Genomic DNA, 12677 nt, shown 5'->3' with positions numbered 1-12677 from the left:
GGAGCAGATAACCGGAGCTGGACTTGGCACCGGTGGAGCGGACTGGTCTGGCACTGGAGTGGAGCAGCTGACCGGAGCTGGACTAGGCACCGGTGGAGTGGACTGCTCTGGCACTGGAGAGGAGCAGCTGACCGGAGCTGGACTTGGCACCGGTGGAGCGGACTGCTCTGGCACCGGAGAGGAGCAGAGGACCCTCGCTAGAGGTCGTGCCGTACCAGGCTGGAGCAGGTACGTGCCGTACCAGGCTGGGGATATGCACCACTGGTCTGGTGTGAGGAGCAGGCACGGGCCGTACCAGGCTGGGGATATGCACCACTGGTCTGGTGTGAGGAGCAGGTACGTGCCGTACCAGGCTGGGGATATGCACCACTGGTCTGGTGTGAGGAGCAGGTACGTGCCGTACCAGGCTGGGGATATGCACCACTGGTCTGGTGTGAGGAGCAGGTACGTGCCGTACCAGGCTGGGGATATGCACCACTGGTCTGGTGTGAGGAGCAGGCACGGGCCGTACCAGGCTGGGGATATGCACCACTGGTCTGGTGTGAGGAGCAGGCATGTGCCGTACCAGGCTGGGGATATGCACCACTGGTCTGGTGTGAGGAGCAGGCACGGGCCGTACCATGCTGGGGATATGCACCACTGGTCTGGTGTGAGGAGCAGGCACGGGCCGTACCAGGCTGGGGATATGCAACACTGGTCTGGTGTGAGGAGCAGGTACGTGCCGTACCAGGCTGGGGATATGCACCACTGGTCTGGTGTGAGGAGCAGGTACGTGCCGTACCAGGCTGGGGATATGCACCACTGGTCTGGTGTGAGGAGCAGGCACGTGCCGTACCAGGCTGGGGATATGCACCACTGGTCTGGTGTGAGGAGCAGGCACGGGCCGTACCAGGCTGGGGATATGCACCACTGGTCTGGTGTGAGGAGCAGGCACGGGCCGTACCAGGCTGGGGATATGCACCACTGGTCTGGTGTGAGGAGCAGGCACGTGCCGTACCAGGCTGGGGATATGCACCACTGGTCTGGTGTGAGGAGCAGGTACGTGCCGTACCAGGCTGGGGATATGCACCACTGGTCTGGTGTGAGGAGCAGGCACGTGCCGTACCAGGCTGGGGATATGCACCACTGGTCTGGTGTGAGGAGCAGGCACGTGCCGTACCAGGCTGGGGATATGCACCACTGGTCTGGTGTGAGGAGCAGGCACGTGCCGTACCAGGCTGGGGATATGCACCACTGGTCTGGTCTGAGGAGCAGGTACGGGCCGTACCAGGCTGGGGATATGCACCACTGGTCTGGTGTGAGGAGCAGGTACGTGCCGTACCAGGCTGGGGATATGCACCACTGGTCTGGTGTGAGGAGCAGGCACATACCGTACCAGGCTGGGGATATGCACCACTGGTCTGGTCTGAGGAGCAGGTACGGGCCGTACCAGGCTGGGGATATGCACCACTGGTCTGGTGTGAGGAGCAGGTACGGGCCGTACCAGGCTGGGGATATGCACCACTGGTCTGGTGTGAGGAGCAGGCACGTGCCGTACCAGGCTGGGGATATGCACCACTGGTCTGGTGTGAGGAGCAGGCACGTGCCGTACCAGGCTGGGGATATGCTACACTGGTTTGGTGCGAGGAGCAGGTACGGGCCGTCCTGGCTGAACGCTCATTTTAGCCCGGCAAGAGCGGGGCGCGGGCACCAAGCCCACCGGGCTGTGAATGTGCACTGGAGATACAGTGCGTATCACAGCATAACAGGGTGCCTGTATGGTCCCACGCTCCTTAACGCGAGTGCGGTGAGTTGGCTCTACTCCGCCAGCCTCTGCTCTAAGGACTGCGTTCTCTTTTGCTCTAGGGTTAACTCCTCTCTCAGCTCCTCCCGTTGCCTAACCAGCTCCTCTCTCCGTGCATCCACTGACTCCTTCTCCCTGTGGGACTCCTGCAGCGCCTCCCTCTGAAGGGAGCTCTCCTGCTCTCGCTTAGCTAACAGCCCCCGTAAGGTAGTTATCTCCTCTCTCAGAGTGCTGAGCTGCATGTCTTGGAGGACCTCTATAATAGCGGCCTCCTCTTCCTCCACAGTCAGCCCTTTCAGGGCCTCCTTCTGCTCCGTGTGCCCCCCCCAAAAACATTTTTTATCTTGGGGCTGCCTCTCGTGCTTCCTTCGCGGTCGGCACCGTCGGCGTCGGCGTCGAGCCTCTCCTGCCTGTGTTTCTTCCTTCGCCCAGGGTCCTTTACCGGCTAATATCTCCTCCCATGTCCAAAATGTCTTCCCCACCTGTGTCCAGGGAGTCTGCTCCTCCTGGCCACGCTGCTTGGTCCGTTGGTGGTGGGATCTTCTGTCACGTTCGTTGTATAAAGGATCGGACCAAGGTGCAGTGTGGTATGCGTACATGTTTAATTTATTAAATAAACACTTGACACAATAACAAACGCAACTGAACGTGACATTCTAAACACTAACAGCAACAAGCCGAAACAGAAACAAGATCCCACAACTAAAGGTAGGCAAAATGGCTGCCTAAGTATGATCCCCAATCAGAGACAACGATGGACAGCTGCCTCTGATTGGGAACCACACCCGGCCAACATAGAAATAGATACACTAGATTCTATCCAAATCACACCCTGACCTAACCAAACAGAGAATACAGGTGATCTCTAAGGTCAGGGCGTGACAGCCGTAGGCAGATCTGGCTCTCAAGAGAAGACAGGCTATGTGCACACTGCCCACAAAATGAATTCAAAAACAAATCCAATTTTGATCAACTCCCATATCTATTGGGTGAAATATCACAGTGTGCCATCACAGCAGCAAGATTTGTGACCGGTTGCCAAAAGAAAAGGGCAACCAGTGAACAAACACCATTGTAAATACAACCCATAGTTATGTTTATTTATTTTCCCATTTGTACTTTAACTATTTCCACATCATTACAACACTGTATATAGACATAATATGACATTTGAAATGTCTTTATTCTTTTGGAACTTTTGTGAGTGTCATGTTTACTGTTAATTTTTTATTGTTTATTTCACTTTTGTTTATTATCTATTTCACTTGCTTTGGCAATGTAAACATATTTTTGCCATGCCAATAAATCCCTTAAATTGAAATTGGATGGAGACACGGGCAGAGTGAAAAAGTGAATGAGGGAGAGAGAGAGAGAGAGAGAGAGTGAATGAGTTAGAGAGAGAGAGAGCGAGTGACACAGGGGCAGATGGAGAGAGAATGAGGGAGTGAGAGAGAGTGAATGAGGGAGCGAGAGAGAGAGTGAATGAGGGAGAGAGCGAGAGAGCGAATGAGGGAGAGAGAGAGTGACACAGGGGCAGAGGGAGAGAGAATGAGGGAGCGAGAGAGAGTGAATGAGGGAGCGAGAGAGAGAGTGAATGAGGGAGAGAGCGAGAGAGCGAATGAGGGAGAGAGAGAGAGCGAATGAGGGAGAGAGAGAGAGAAAGCGAGAGAGCGATAGAGCGAGAGAGAGAGAGAGACACAAGGGCAGAGAGAGAGAGAGTGAATGAGTGCCTGCTGAAAGAGAATGCCTGAGAATGAGAGGTATGTGATTGGTGACCAGCCCACCACCAGCTGTGCGTGTCGTGTTTTGCGAGACAGTGAATGACACACACACACACACACACACAAAGTATCCAATTGTCATACTTGAGGAAAAGTAAAGATACCTTAATAGAAAATTACTCAAGTAAAAGTGAAAGTCACCCAGTAAAATACTACTTGAGTAAAAGTCTAAAAGTATTTGGTTTTAAATATACTTCAGTATCAAAAGTAAATGTAATTGCTAAAATATACTTAAGTATCAAAAGTAAAAATCATTGCAAATTCTTTAAATTAAGCAAGCAAGACGGCACCAATTTAGTATTTATTTATTTATTTACGGATAGCCAGGGGCACACTCCAACACTCAGACATCATTTACAAATGAAGTATGTGTGTTTAGTGAGTCCACCAGATCAGAGGCAGTAGGGATGACCAGGGATGTTGTCATGATAAGTGTGTGAATTAGACCATTTTCCTGAACTGCTAAGCATTCAAAATGTAATGAGTACTTTTGAGTGTCAGGGAAAATGTATGGAGTAAAAAGTACATTATTTCTTTAGGAATAAAAGAAAAAGTAAAACTTGTAAAATATATAAATAGTAAAGTAAAGTACAGATACCCCAAAAAACTACTTAAGTAGTACTTTAAAGTATTTTTATTTAAGTACTTTACACCACACACACACAAACACACAGACACTCTCTGGAGCCTGTTGCACATTAACACTGCAGTGAACCAGAAACTGAAGAGGCCTTGGTCACGCTCTGGTTTCATGACTCAAGGGTTCCTCACTTCTCCAATCACACTTATTCTAAATCTCCATGAACAGTTTCCAAACACTGTGACCTTCAAATAAAAATGAGCCGATTTGTCATGGATAGGATCTTTCAAGTTAACACAAAATGAGACACATATTAGATCATAAGTTTCACCGTTGCTATTATTAGTTGTAAGCTAATCTTCTGTCTGCTGTATCTAGTTCAATGTGTTAGATTTTTTAAATAACTATCTGTCAATTGATTTCCCTTTCTATCAATTGAGTGTATGTATAATGGGTGAATACCATAAGACGGTATGGGAATTATCAGGAAGGTATCTGCTTGCAAATGTGTTGCCAAAGGGACATGTAGTGAGATCATATGGCTTATTAGGGGTACACAATAAGTACATGTTTAGGATCCACTGGTTTAGAAGAAAATTGAAGCACCTCACAATGGGTCAACAACAACGTTCTAGAATCACTCAACAATAGCTTATGATTCCAAAACAAAGTTTACCATGACGACTTCTAGAACACTGGCTCAAAGAACAGACATTCTGAAAAATGTTTTCAAATATTTGCACACGTGCAAAGGAGGAACCACTTCATATTTTCTAAGTTAAAATCAAAACGTTTTTTAATAAGAAATGGATGAGAGGCCAAATAAAGAGACAGGAAAGCTCCGTTCCAACTTCGCCTGTGGGTATGACAGAGCTGAGGCGCCACCAACGGTACGTTGAGATAAGGACAGTATTTCTTAAAGTGAAATTCATAGATAAAAGATTGTCAGAAAAGTGAAAATGAGCGCTTCTATGTTTCAAGCCAAAGAGGAGAAGGACTAACCCACCAGCTAAGGATGGTGTAGAACACTGGACAACTATTCGGTCTTTGCCACCTGAGCTGGTGAGATAACCACATAACACTGTGTGGAGAGTATCATTAAAATGGTAAAGTGCAAAATAAGTCTATTAAACACATGTGATCACACACTGGAAGTGTAACTTTCCCATTTGTTACATAAACTGTCAATCTAAGCAGGTTTAGAATATAGGTTTGAACATTGTGACATGATGGTCTCTGCTGTATATCTACTCATAAAATGATCTATCTCAATCTCCAACCAATCACACTCAAGCTGGAGGAGATTCTATCCAGAGTGTCAGTCAGTGATGTCATCGCCTTTGGAGCCACCTGCAGCACCTACTACCAGCTGAGCCTAAGCTCCTCCCTCTGGAGACGGCTCTGCCATCGCCAGGCAACCGGGACGCAGCAGCCTTCCACTGCGCCGCCCAACGACTGGCGAAGGACAGCCATCTTGAAATGTAAGAATAGATGGAGGGACTGGGTCTGTAGAGCTAATCAAATGTATTTTGCTCTGTTTTAATATACACTGAACAAAAATATAAATTCAACATGCAACAATTTCAAAGATTTTACTGAGTTACCGTTCATATAAGGAAATATAGTTAATTGAAATGAATTCATTAGGCCCTAATCTATGGATTTCACATGACTGGGAATACAGATACGCATCTGTTGGTCACAGATACCTTTAAAAAATGGTAGGGGCGTGGATCAGAAAACCAGTCAGTATCTGGTGTGACCACCATTTGCCTCATGCAGCGCGACACATCTCCTTCACATAGAGTTAATCAGGCTGTTGATTGTGGCCTGTGGAATGTTGTCCCACTCCTCTTCAATGGCTATGCGAAGTTGATGGATATTGGTGGGAACTGGAACACGCTGTCGTACACGTCGATCCAGAGCATCCCAAACATACTCAATGGGTGACATGTCTGGTGAGTATGCAGGCTATAGAAGAACTGGGACATTTTCAGCTTCCAGGAATTGTGTACAGATCCTTGTGATATGTGGCCGTGCATTATCATGCTGAAACATGAGGTGATGGCGGTGGATGAATGGCACGACAATGGGCCTCAGGATCTCGTCACGGTATCTCTGTGCATTCAAATTACCATTGATAAAATGCAATTGTGTTCATTGCCCGTAGCTTATGCCTGCCCATACCATAACCCCACCGCCACCATGGGGCACTCTGTTCGCAACGTTGACCTCAGCAAACGCCATACATGTGGTCTGCGGTTGTGAGGCCGGTTGGACGTACTGCCAAATTCTCTAAAACGACGTTGGAGGCGGCTTATGGTAGAGAAATTAACATTACATTCTCTGGCAACAGCTCTGGTGGACATTCCTGCAGTCAGCATGCCAATTGCACACTCCCTCAAAACTTGAGACACCTGTGGCATTGTGTTGTGTGACATAACTGCACATTTTAGAGTGGCCTTTTATTGTCCCCAGCACAAGGTGGATCTGTGTAATGATTATACTGTTTAATCAGCTTATTGATATGCCACACCTGTCAGGTGGATGGATTATCTTGGCAAAGGAGAAATGCTCACTAACAGGGATGGAAACACATTTCTGCAACAAAATTGAGCGAAATAAGCTTTTTGTGCATATGGAACATTTCTGGGATCTTTTATTTCAGCTCATGAAACATGGGACCAACACTTTACATGTTGCGTTTATATTTTTGTTCAGTATTCATCATCCTTTGACCACTATGAATGATACCATCACATATGAAAACACTGTCTCCTGAGAAAAACAGAAAATGAAACAAGATCAAATCAACAAAATATAACAATGATCTATTGAATCAGTTCCACTCAAGACATTCCGTAACCCTCTCTCTCCTCCCCGCAGACTCCCAGGGCCTCCAGATGCAGCGTTTGGGCGGTGGGGGGTCCCGGACCCCCCAGTGGTGCAGGTCCGGGGGTCCCTCTGTGTCCCTGGCCGTGGTTCCTCCCCTGGCACTGGGCTACAGAAGGTCCCTGCCCACCCGGGACCACCTCCTGCTGTTTGACTACCAGGGCACCATCTTCCTGCTGCGCAACGCCGTGACGTCATCGCTCCGCGGTCACATGACCTGGAGGAGGGCCGCACGCCACGCTATGCTGTGTCAGAATGCCAAAGATGTGAGTCGGGGGTAAAAGTAAGAGGGAGGTATCCTCAAGCTATTTAGCTAGCCAGTATTGCTAGTATTGAAATAGTATGACTAGCTTTTAAGAGAGACTAGGAAAGAAGTTGGAGTGTGACAGGTAGGGTGGGACAACCAAAAAATAGAACCTAAACTTTAGCTTGAACACTTTATAACCCCCTCCTCCCCCACACACACACACACACACACACACACACACACACACTCTCTGTTCCTCTCTCTCCTCCCCCATAGTTTGCCGTGGACCCCCGTAGCGACAACTCCTTCCGTCAGTACATATACGTCCTGGTGAGCCGTACCAACGGTGATGCAGAGGACACACCCCCCAGCTGGCCCGGCCCCCACGGCTCGGCCCCCCCTCCCTCCCCTCCGCGGTGTGACTGTGTGGAGGTGTACCAGCAGGACACCAGCCAGAGGGTGTTCCGGATGACCTTTCACCCCTCCCTGACTTTCATACAGCTCCGCCTCACCGGCTCTGAGGTCAACAGGGTCCTGCTACTGGTCACTGGTCAGTGTCTCTGAACATCAGACGGTCTGATTGGTTGATTTTCATTTCAAATGGATTTTCAATTTAAAGTTTGATGTGGGGAGTTTTACAACTGAATGCCACACCGTGAATTAAACGTAATTAATTAAATTTGATTTAATATATATATATATATATATATATATATATATATATATATATATATATATATATATACACTGTATATAGTTTACAAGGTCCCTGACAAATAAATGAAGTAAGTAAGTAAGTAAAAAACCGACTTATTTCTCCTCGTCTCTGAATTGTATCTCTCTCTCTCACCCTCAGATACTGGGAAGGTTTATGCGCTGTCTGTGAATGAGACCCAGATGAACACGCCTCGTTCCTACACCGTGCATCTGGCTCTGAAGAAGATCAGCATCTCTCTGCCTCACCTGCCCGTCGCTCAGGTCCACACCAGCTACAGTAGCGTCCTCTGCCTCACAGGTGAATATCACAGCGCAGTTAGCATTGTTTCGGGAGTGACTCCATTGGAAAGAAGCCTTGGTTCAGTAAATGAAAGTTTTACATCCAAGCTAGTATAAACATTTGTCATAACCCTCTCTCGCTCTCAGGTGAGGGTTCAGTCTATCTGGAGGTTCACTCCGCTGGTGTGTATCGTCAGTTCTTTGGGACCCAGCAGGGTTACAACCCCCATGACATCCACACCCCTCTGCCGCTCTCCCTGCCCTATAAGGTACTGAGACACATTGCCCCAAACACACTTTTGTTTCACAGCAACAGTTAACACTTCTCCAGGTACACTCTTAGAGAAAAAAAAAGGGTTCTAAAGGGATTCTACAGCTGTCCCCGTAGGAGAACCCTTTGTGGTTCCAGGTAGAAGTATTTTGGGTTCCATGTATAACCCTCTGTGGAAAGGGTTTTACATGGAACCGAAAAGGGTTCTTTAAAGGGTTCTCCTTTTGGGACAGACGAATAACCTCTATTAGGTTCTAGATAGCACCTTTTTTTCTAAGAGTATTGTATATATGGTCTATTAGGATATATATCAGTGGTTTCAGTAGTGGAGGGGATATCTTATTTTTTTTTCAGTCAGTTATACACTCCAAACAGTCTACCTGACCATTAGTATATATGGTCATTAGTATCTATGGTCATTAGTATATATGGTCATTAGTATATATGGTCATTAGTATATATGGTCATTAGTATATATTGTCATTAGTATATATGGTCATTAGTATATATGGTCATTAGTATATATGGTCCATTAGTATATATGGTCATTAGTATATATGGTCATTAGTATATATGGTCATTAGTATATATGGTCATTAGTATATATTGTCATTAGTATATATATGGTCATTAGTATATATGGTCATTAGTATATATGGTCATTAGTATATATGGTCATTAGTATATATAGTCCATTAGTATATATGGTCATTAGTATATATGGTCATTACTATATATGGTCATTAGTATATATGGCCCATTATTATATATGGTCCATGCATGCAGGATTCAAACCTACAACTGAGTTACCTTTGACCTCTGCTAGGTGGTGAAGTGCTCTCTGGGACTGAGCCACCTGTGCCTGCTGGACGACTGTGGCCGTGTCTTCATGCAGGGCAGCAACCGCTACGGACAGCTTGGCACAGGAGATAAGATCGACCGCGGCGAACCCACCGAGGTGTGTCTGTGCTTCCTCTCTTGTATGCCTTTACTGTCCAGTTTCCAGTTGAAACTACATTTCTAACACAACAATATAAAAATCCATCAGGTAACAATTCCCCTCTCCTCTGTTTTAGGTGGTGCTGTCCATGACTCCAGTGGAGGTGTGGTGTGGACTGAACCACTCGCTTGCCCTGCTGCAGGGGGAGTCTGGAGTGAAGGAAGTACAGGGCTGTGGCTGTGGAGGAGGACGTCGACTGCCCGGCTGCTCCAAGGGAAGCGCTGTGTTCGTCAAGCTGAGCATCAGGGTAAGGCTGCACCCTTTGTAATCTCCCTCTGGGCGTTTGATTGGTTAATTATCTAGCTGTGTGATTGATGAATTATCTCGCTGTTTGATTGGTTAATTATCTAGCTAGCTATAGACCTATATTTGGGATTGACCATCAGGCATTGCGACAGGAGGAGTGAGACGGACGCTGCCCTCAGAGGCAGAGTAGCCCACGTTTTGCGAGCATGGAGAGGCCAGAGATAGCCAGACATGGTAAATCGGGCTAAGGAACAGCAGTTGGGTATTGGAAAAAAGGCCATCAGTGTGTGTTCTGCAAACGATACAGCGGATGAAGGCTCGGCATGAGCATGGTGAATGGAGAGATGTGGTTATGGACAGCGAGGAAGAAGGAGAAGAGCCGAGTGTTGAGGAAGAATGGCGCCAAGCACAACCCGTACTCTGCTGTCTCAGAAATTGAACCTGACAAGAGGATGAATTACTGTACCTGCGGTGGCAGGTGTGGTGAAGACCTCAGAGTCCAAGCCTCGGCCCCGATGGTCATGCAAAGGATGATTCTGGCCCAGTGGGAGTGAAACTTTTGGAGGAAGTGGATCCCTGCCTTTTTGGCTGATCCATATGTAGTCTCAGGCTGGGTAGGAAAGACGTAGAGTACTGTTAAATGGGTGAAGGTAACTGGAAGTGGACTAGTGAACATTTTCTGTGTTTCTTCCGCCCCAGAGGGAGCGGACGCTTCACGTCACAGGCCTCGGGACAAAACCTGTGACTTCTCCGGAGCAGGGCGCCTTTCAAAGGAGTGATTACTGGGGTGGCGTTAAGTGTTGAGGTGGAGCAACTGAAGTTGAAGATTCCCTGTGTCTGTGACGCCCGCCATTTGGTGTGACACAGACTCGGTGGCGAGCGTAGTGAAACTGAGAAGACACTGTCTGTCCTTCTGAGTTTTGAGTCTCTACTTGACAAAGTCATGATAGGATATGTAAATTATTTTCCGTGAGAGCTTTTGTGCCGAACCCACTAAGGTGTTTCAGATGCCAAGCATATGGTCATGTTGCAGCATTGTGTAGGAGGGAGATTCCGAGATGTGAGAAGTTTGCAGGAGGGCATGGGACAAAGGAATGTGTAGTATCGGAGGAAAAAACTGTGGTGTGTCAAATTGTGGGGGTGCCCATGTTGCTGGGGATCAGAAGTGACCGGTGGGAGAGAGACAGGTTGAGGATGCCAGGGTCAGAGTAGAACAGAAGGTGTCATATACTGAGGCAGTGAAGAGAGAAGAGGATGATGGGTTACTTCCAATTAGTGCTTCAGTAAGGTTGGCACTCTTGGCATTTACATTTACATTTACATTTAAGTCATTTAGCAGACGCTCTTATCCAGAGCGACTTACAAATTGGTGCATTCACCCTATAGCCAGTGGGTTAACCACTTAACAATACAAAAACAATTTTTTGGGGGGGGGGGGGTAGAAGGATTACTTTATCCTATCCCAGGTATTCCTTAAAGAGGTGGGGTTTCAAATGTCTCCGGAAGGTGGTGAGGTGACTCCGCTGTCCTGGCGTCGTGAGGGAGCTTGTTCCACCATTGGGGTGCCAGAGCAGCGAACAGTTTTGACTGGGCTGAGCGGGAACTATGCTTCCGCAGAGGAAGGGGAGCCAGCAGGCCAGAGGTGGATGAACGCAATGCCCTCGTTTGGGTGTAGGGACTGATCAGAGCCTGAAGGTACGGAGGTGCCGTTCCCCTCACTGCTCCATAGGCAAGCACCATGGTCTTGTAACGGATGCGAGCTTCAACTGGAAGCTGCGGTACAGCCAACTGTACCGCAGAAATGGAACGTAAATCACAGAGAATAGATGTTGTGGTGGCAGCTGCAGAGAAGTACTTGGGTGTACGAGGTTTCACTGCAGAAGAGTTACAAGGTGTGTTGAACAAAAGAGTCCTGTCCTCCCAGGCTGTTGGACTGGTCTAGGGTCAGTTAGGGTCAAAGTAGTGGAATGGGGTGTTACATTTTTATGTAATAGTGGAGGGTTCGTTTTTTTATGACAAAAAATTGAACGTGATCGACGATACACTCCTGCACAGTAGGTGGCGGCATGCACAAACTAAATGTGTGAACGCCATAATACCAAAGAAGAAGACCTATTCTTAGTACTCTCATCTTTAATCTCTCTCTCTCTCTCTCTCTCTCTCTCTCTCTCTCCCTCCCTCCCCCAAGGTGCCCCGTGCCGCCCGCTCTCTCTGCGCCTCCAAGGACTGCCTCTTCCTGCTCTGTTGCCATGACATTGCCGAGACCCCCCTGTTCCGCTGCCCCCCACCTGTAAAGGAAGAGGCTGAGGAGGAGCGTGCGGTGGAGAGAGATGAGAGGGAGAGGCTGATCTGGCAACTAGCCCAGCTGAGGGAGTGTGAGAGTCTGGGGCAAAAGGTGGACATTCTCCGCTGGGCCGTGCAGAGGCACATGACCATTAACCCCGCCCACAGGGAGTTCCTGGTCCAAGCGCTGATCGCCATCCGGCCCGTGTCTGACGAGCCCAGCGGCCAGTCATAACCACATTCACCAACAATGCCACTTTTGTTTGTCCCAACAGAAATAAATGGTATTTTCTATTGGTTTTTCTTAAGCTATATGAAACAATTGTGGCCAAAGACTCCACCCACATTTTATGTTTTACTTTGCTTAATAAAAAAAGCAGCATCAGTGTTTGTGTCAAATGAATGAATCCCTCCATCCTGTATCCCTGAATCACGGTTCTGACTAGAGCTACTACAGCTACGACTGGAAGTGATGTTTTCATAGCAGGTTAGGAGAACTTACGTAGCAGGTTAGGATAATTAACAAGGCAGGTTAGGAGAACTTACGTAGCAGGTTAGGAGAACTTACATAGCAGGTTAGGATAATTAACAAGGCAGG

The 12677-nt window shown here is 47.7% G+C and overlaps 1 protein-coding gene across 1 annotated transcript; it reads left to right on the top strand.

The window, feature by feature from the left end:
• Positions 1-5402: 5402 nt before the first annotated feature.
• On the top strand, positions 5403-12314 carry LOC311117344 (F-box only protein 24-like; the record flags this gene model as incomplete). Its single annotated transcript, XM_084192302.1, has 8 exons — positions 5403-5625; positions 7031-7302; positions 7560-7833; positions 8140-8298; positions 8427-8548; positions 9377-9508; positions 9627-9797; positions 12021-12314. 8 exons carry the CDS (start codon positions 5403-5405, stop codon positions 12312-12314), a joined length of 1647 nt encoding a protein of 548 aa, XP_084048428.1.
• Between the last annotated feature and the right edge of the window lie 363 nt (positions 12315-12677).

Source organism: Coregonus lavaretus (assembly GCF_964263955.1).
Source record: "Coregonus lavaretus genome assembly, contig: HAP1_SCAFFOLD_1735, whole genome shotgun sequence".
Taxonomy (NCBI): domain Eukaryota; kingdom Metazoa; phylum Chordata; class Actinopteri; order Salmoniformes; family Salmonidae; genus Coregonus; species Coregonus lavaretus.
Note: the sequence above shows the minus strand (reverse complement) of the source record. Positions and strands in the feature narration are given on the sequence as shown.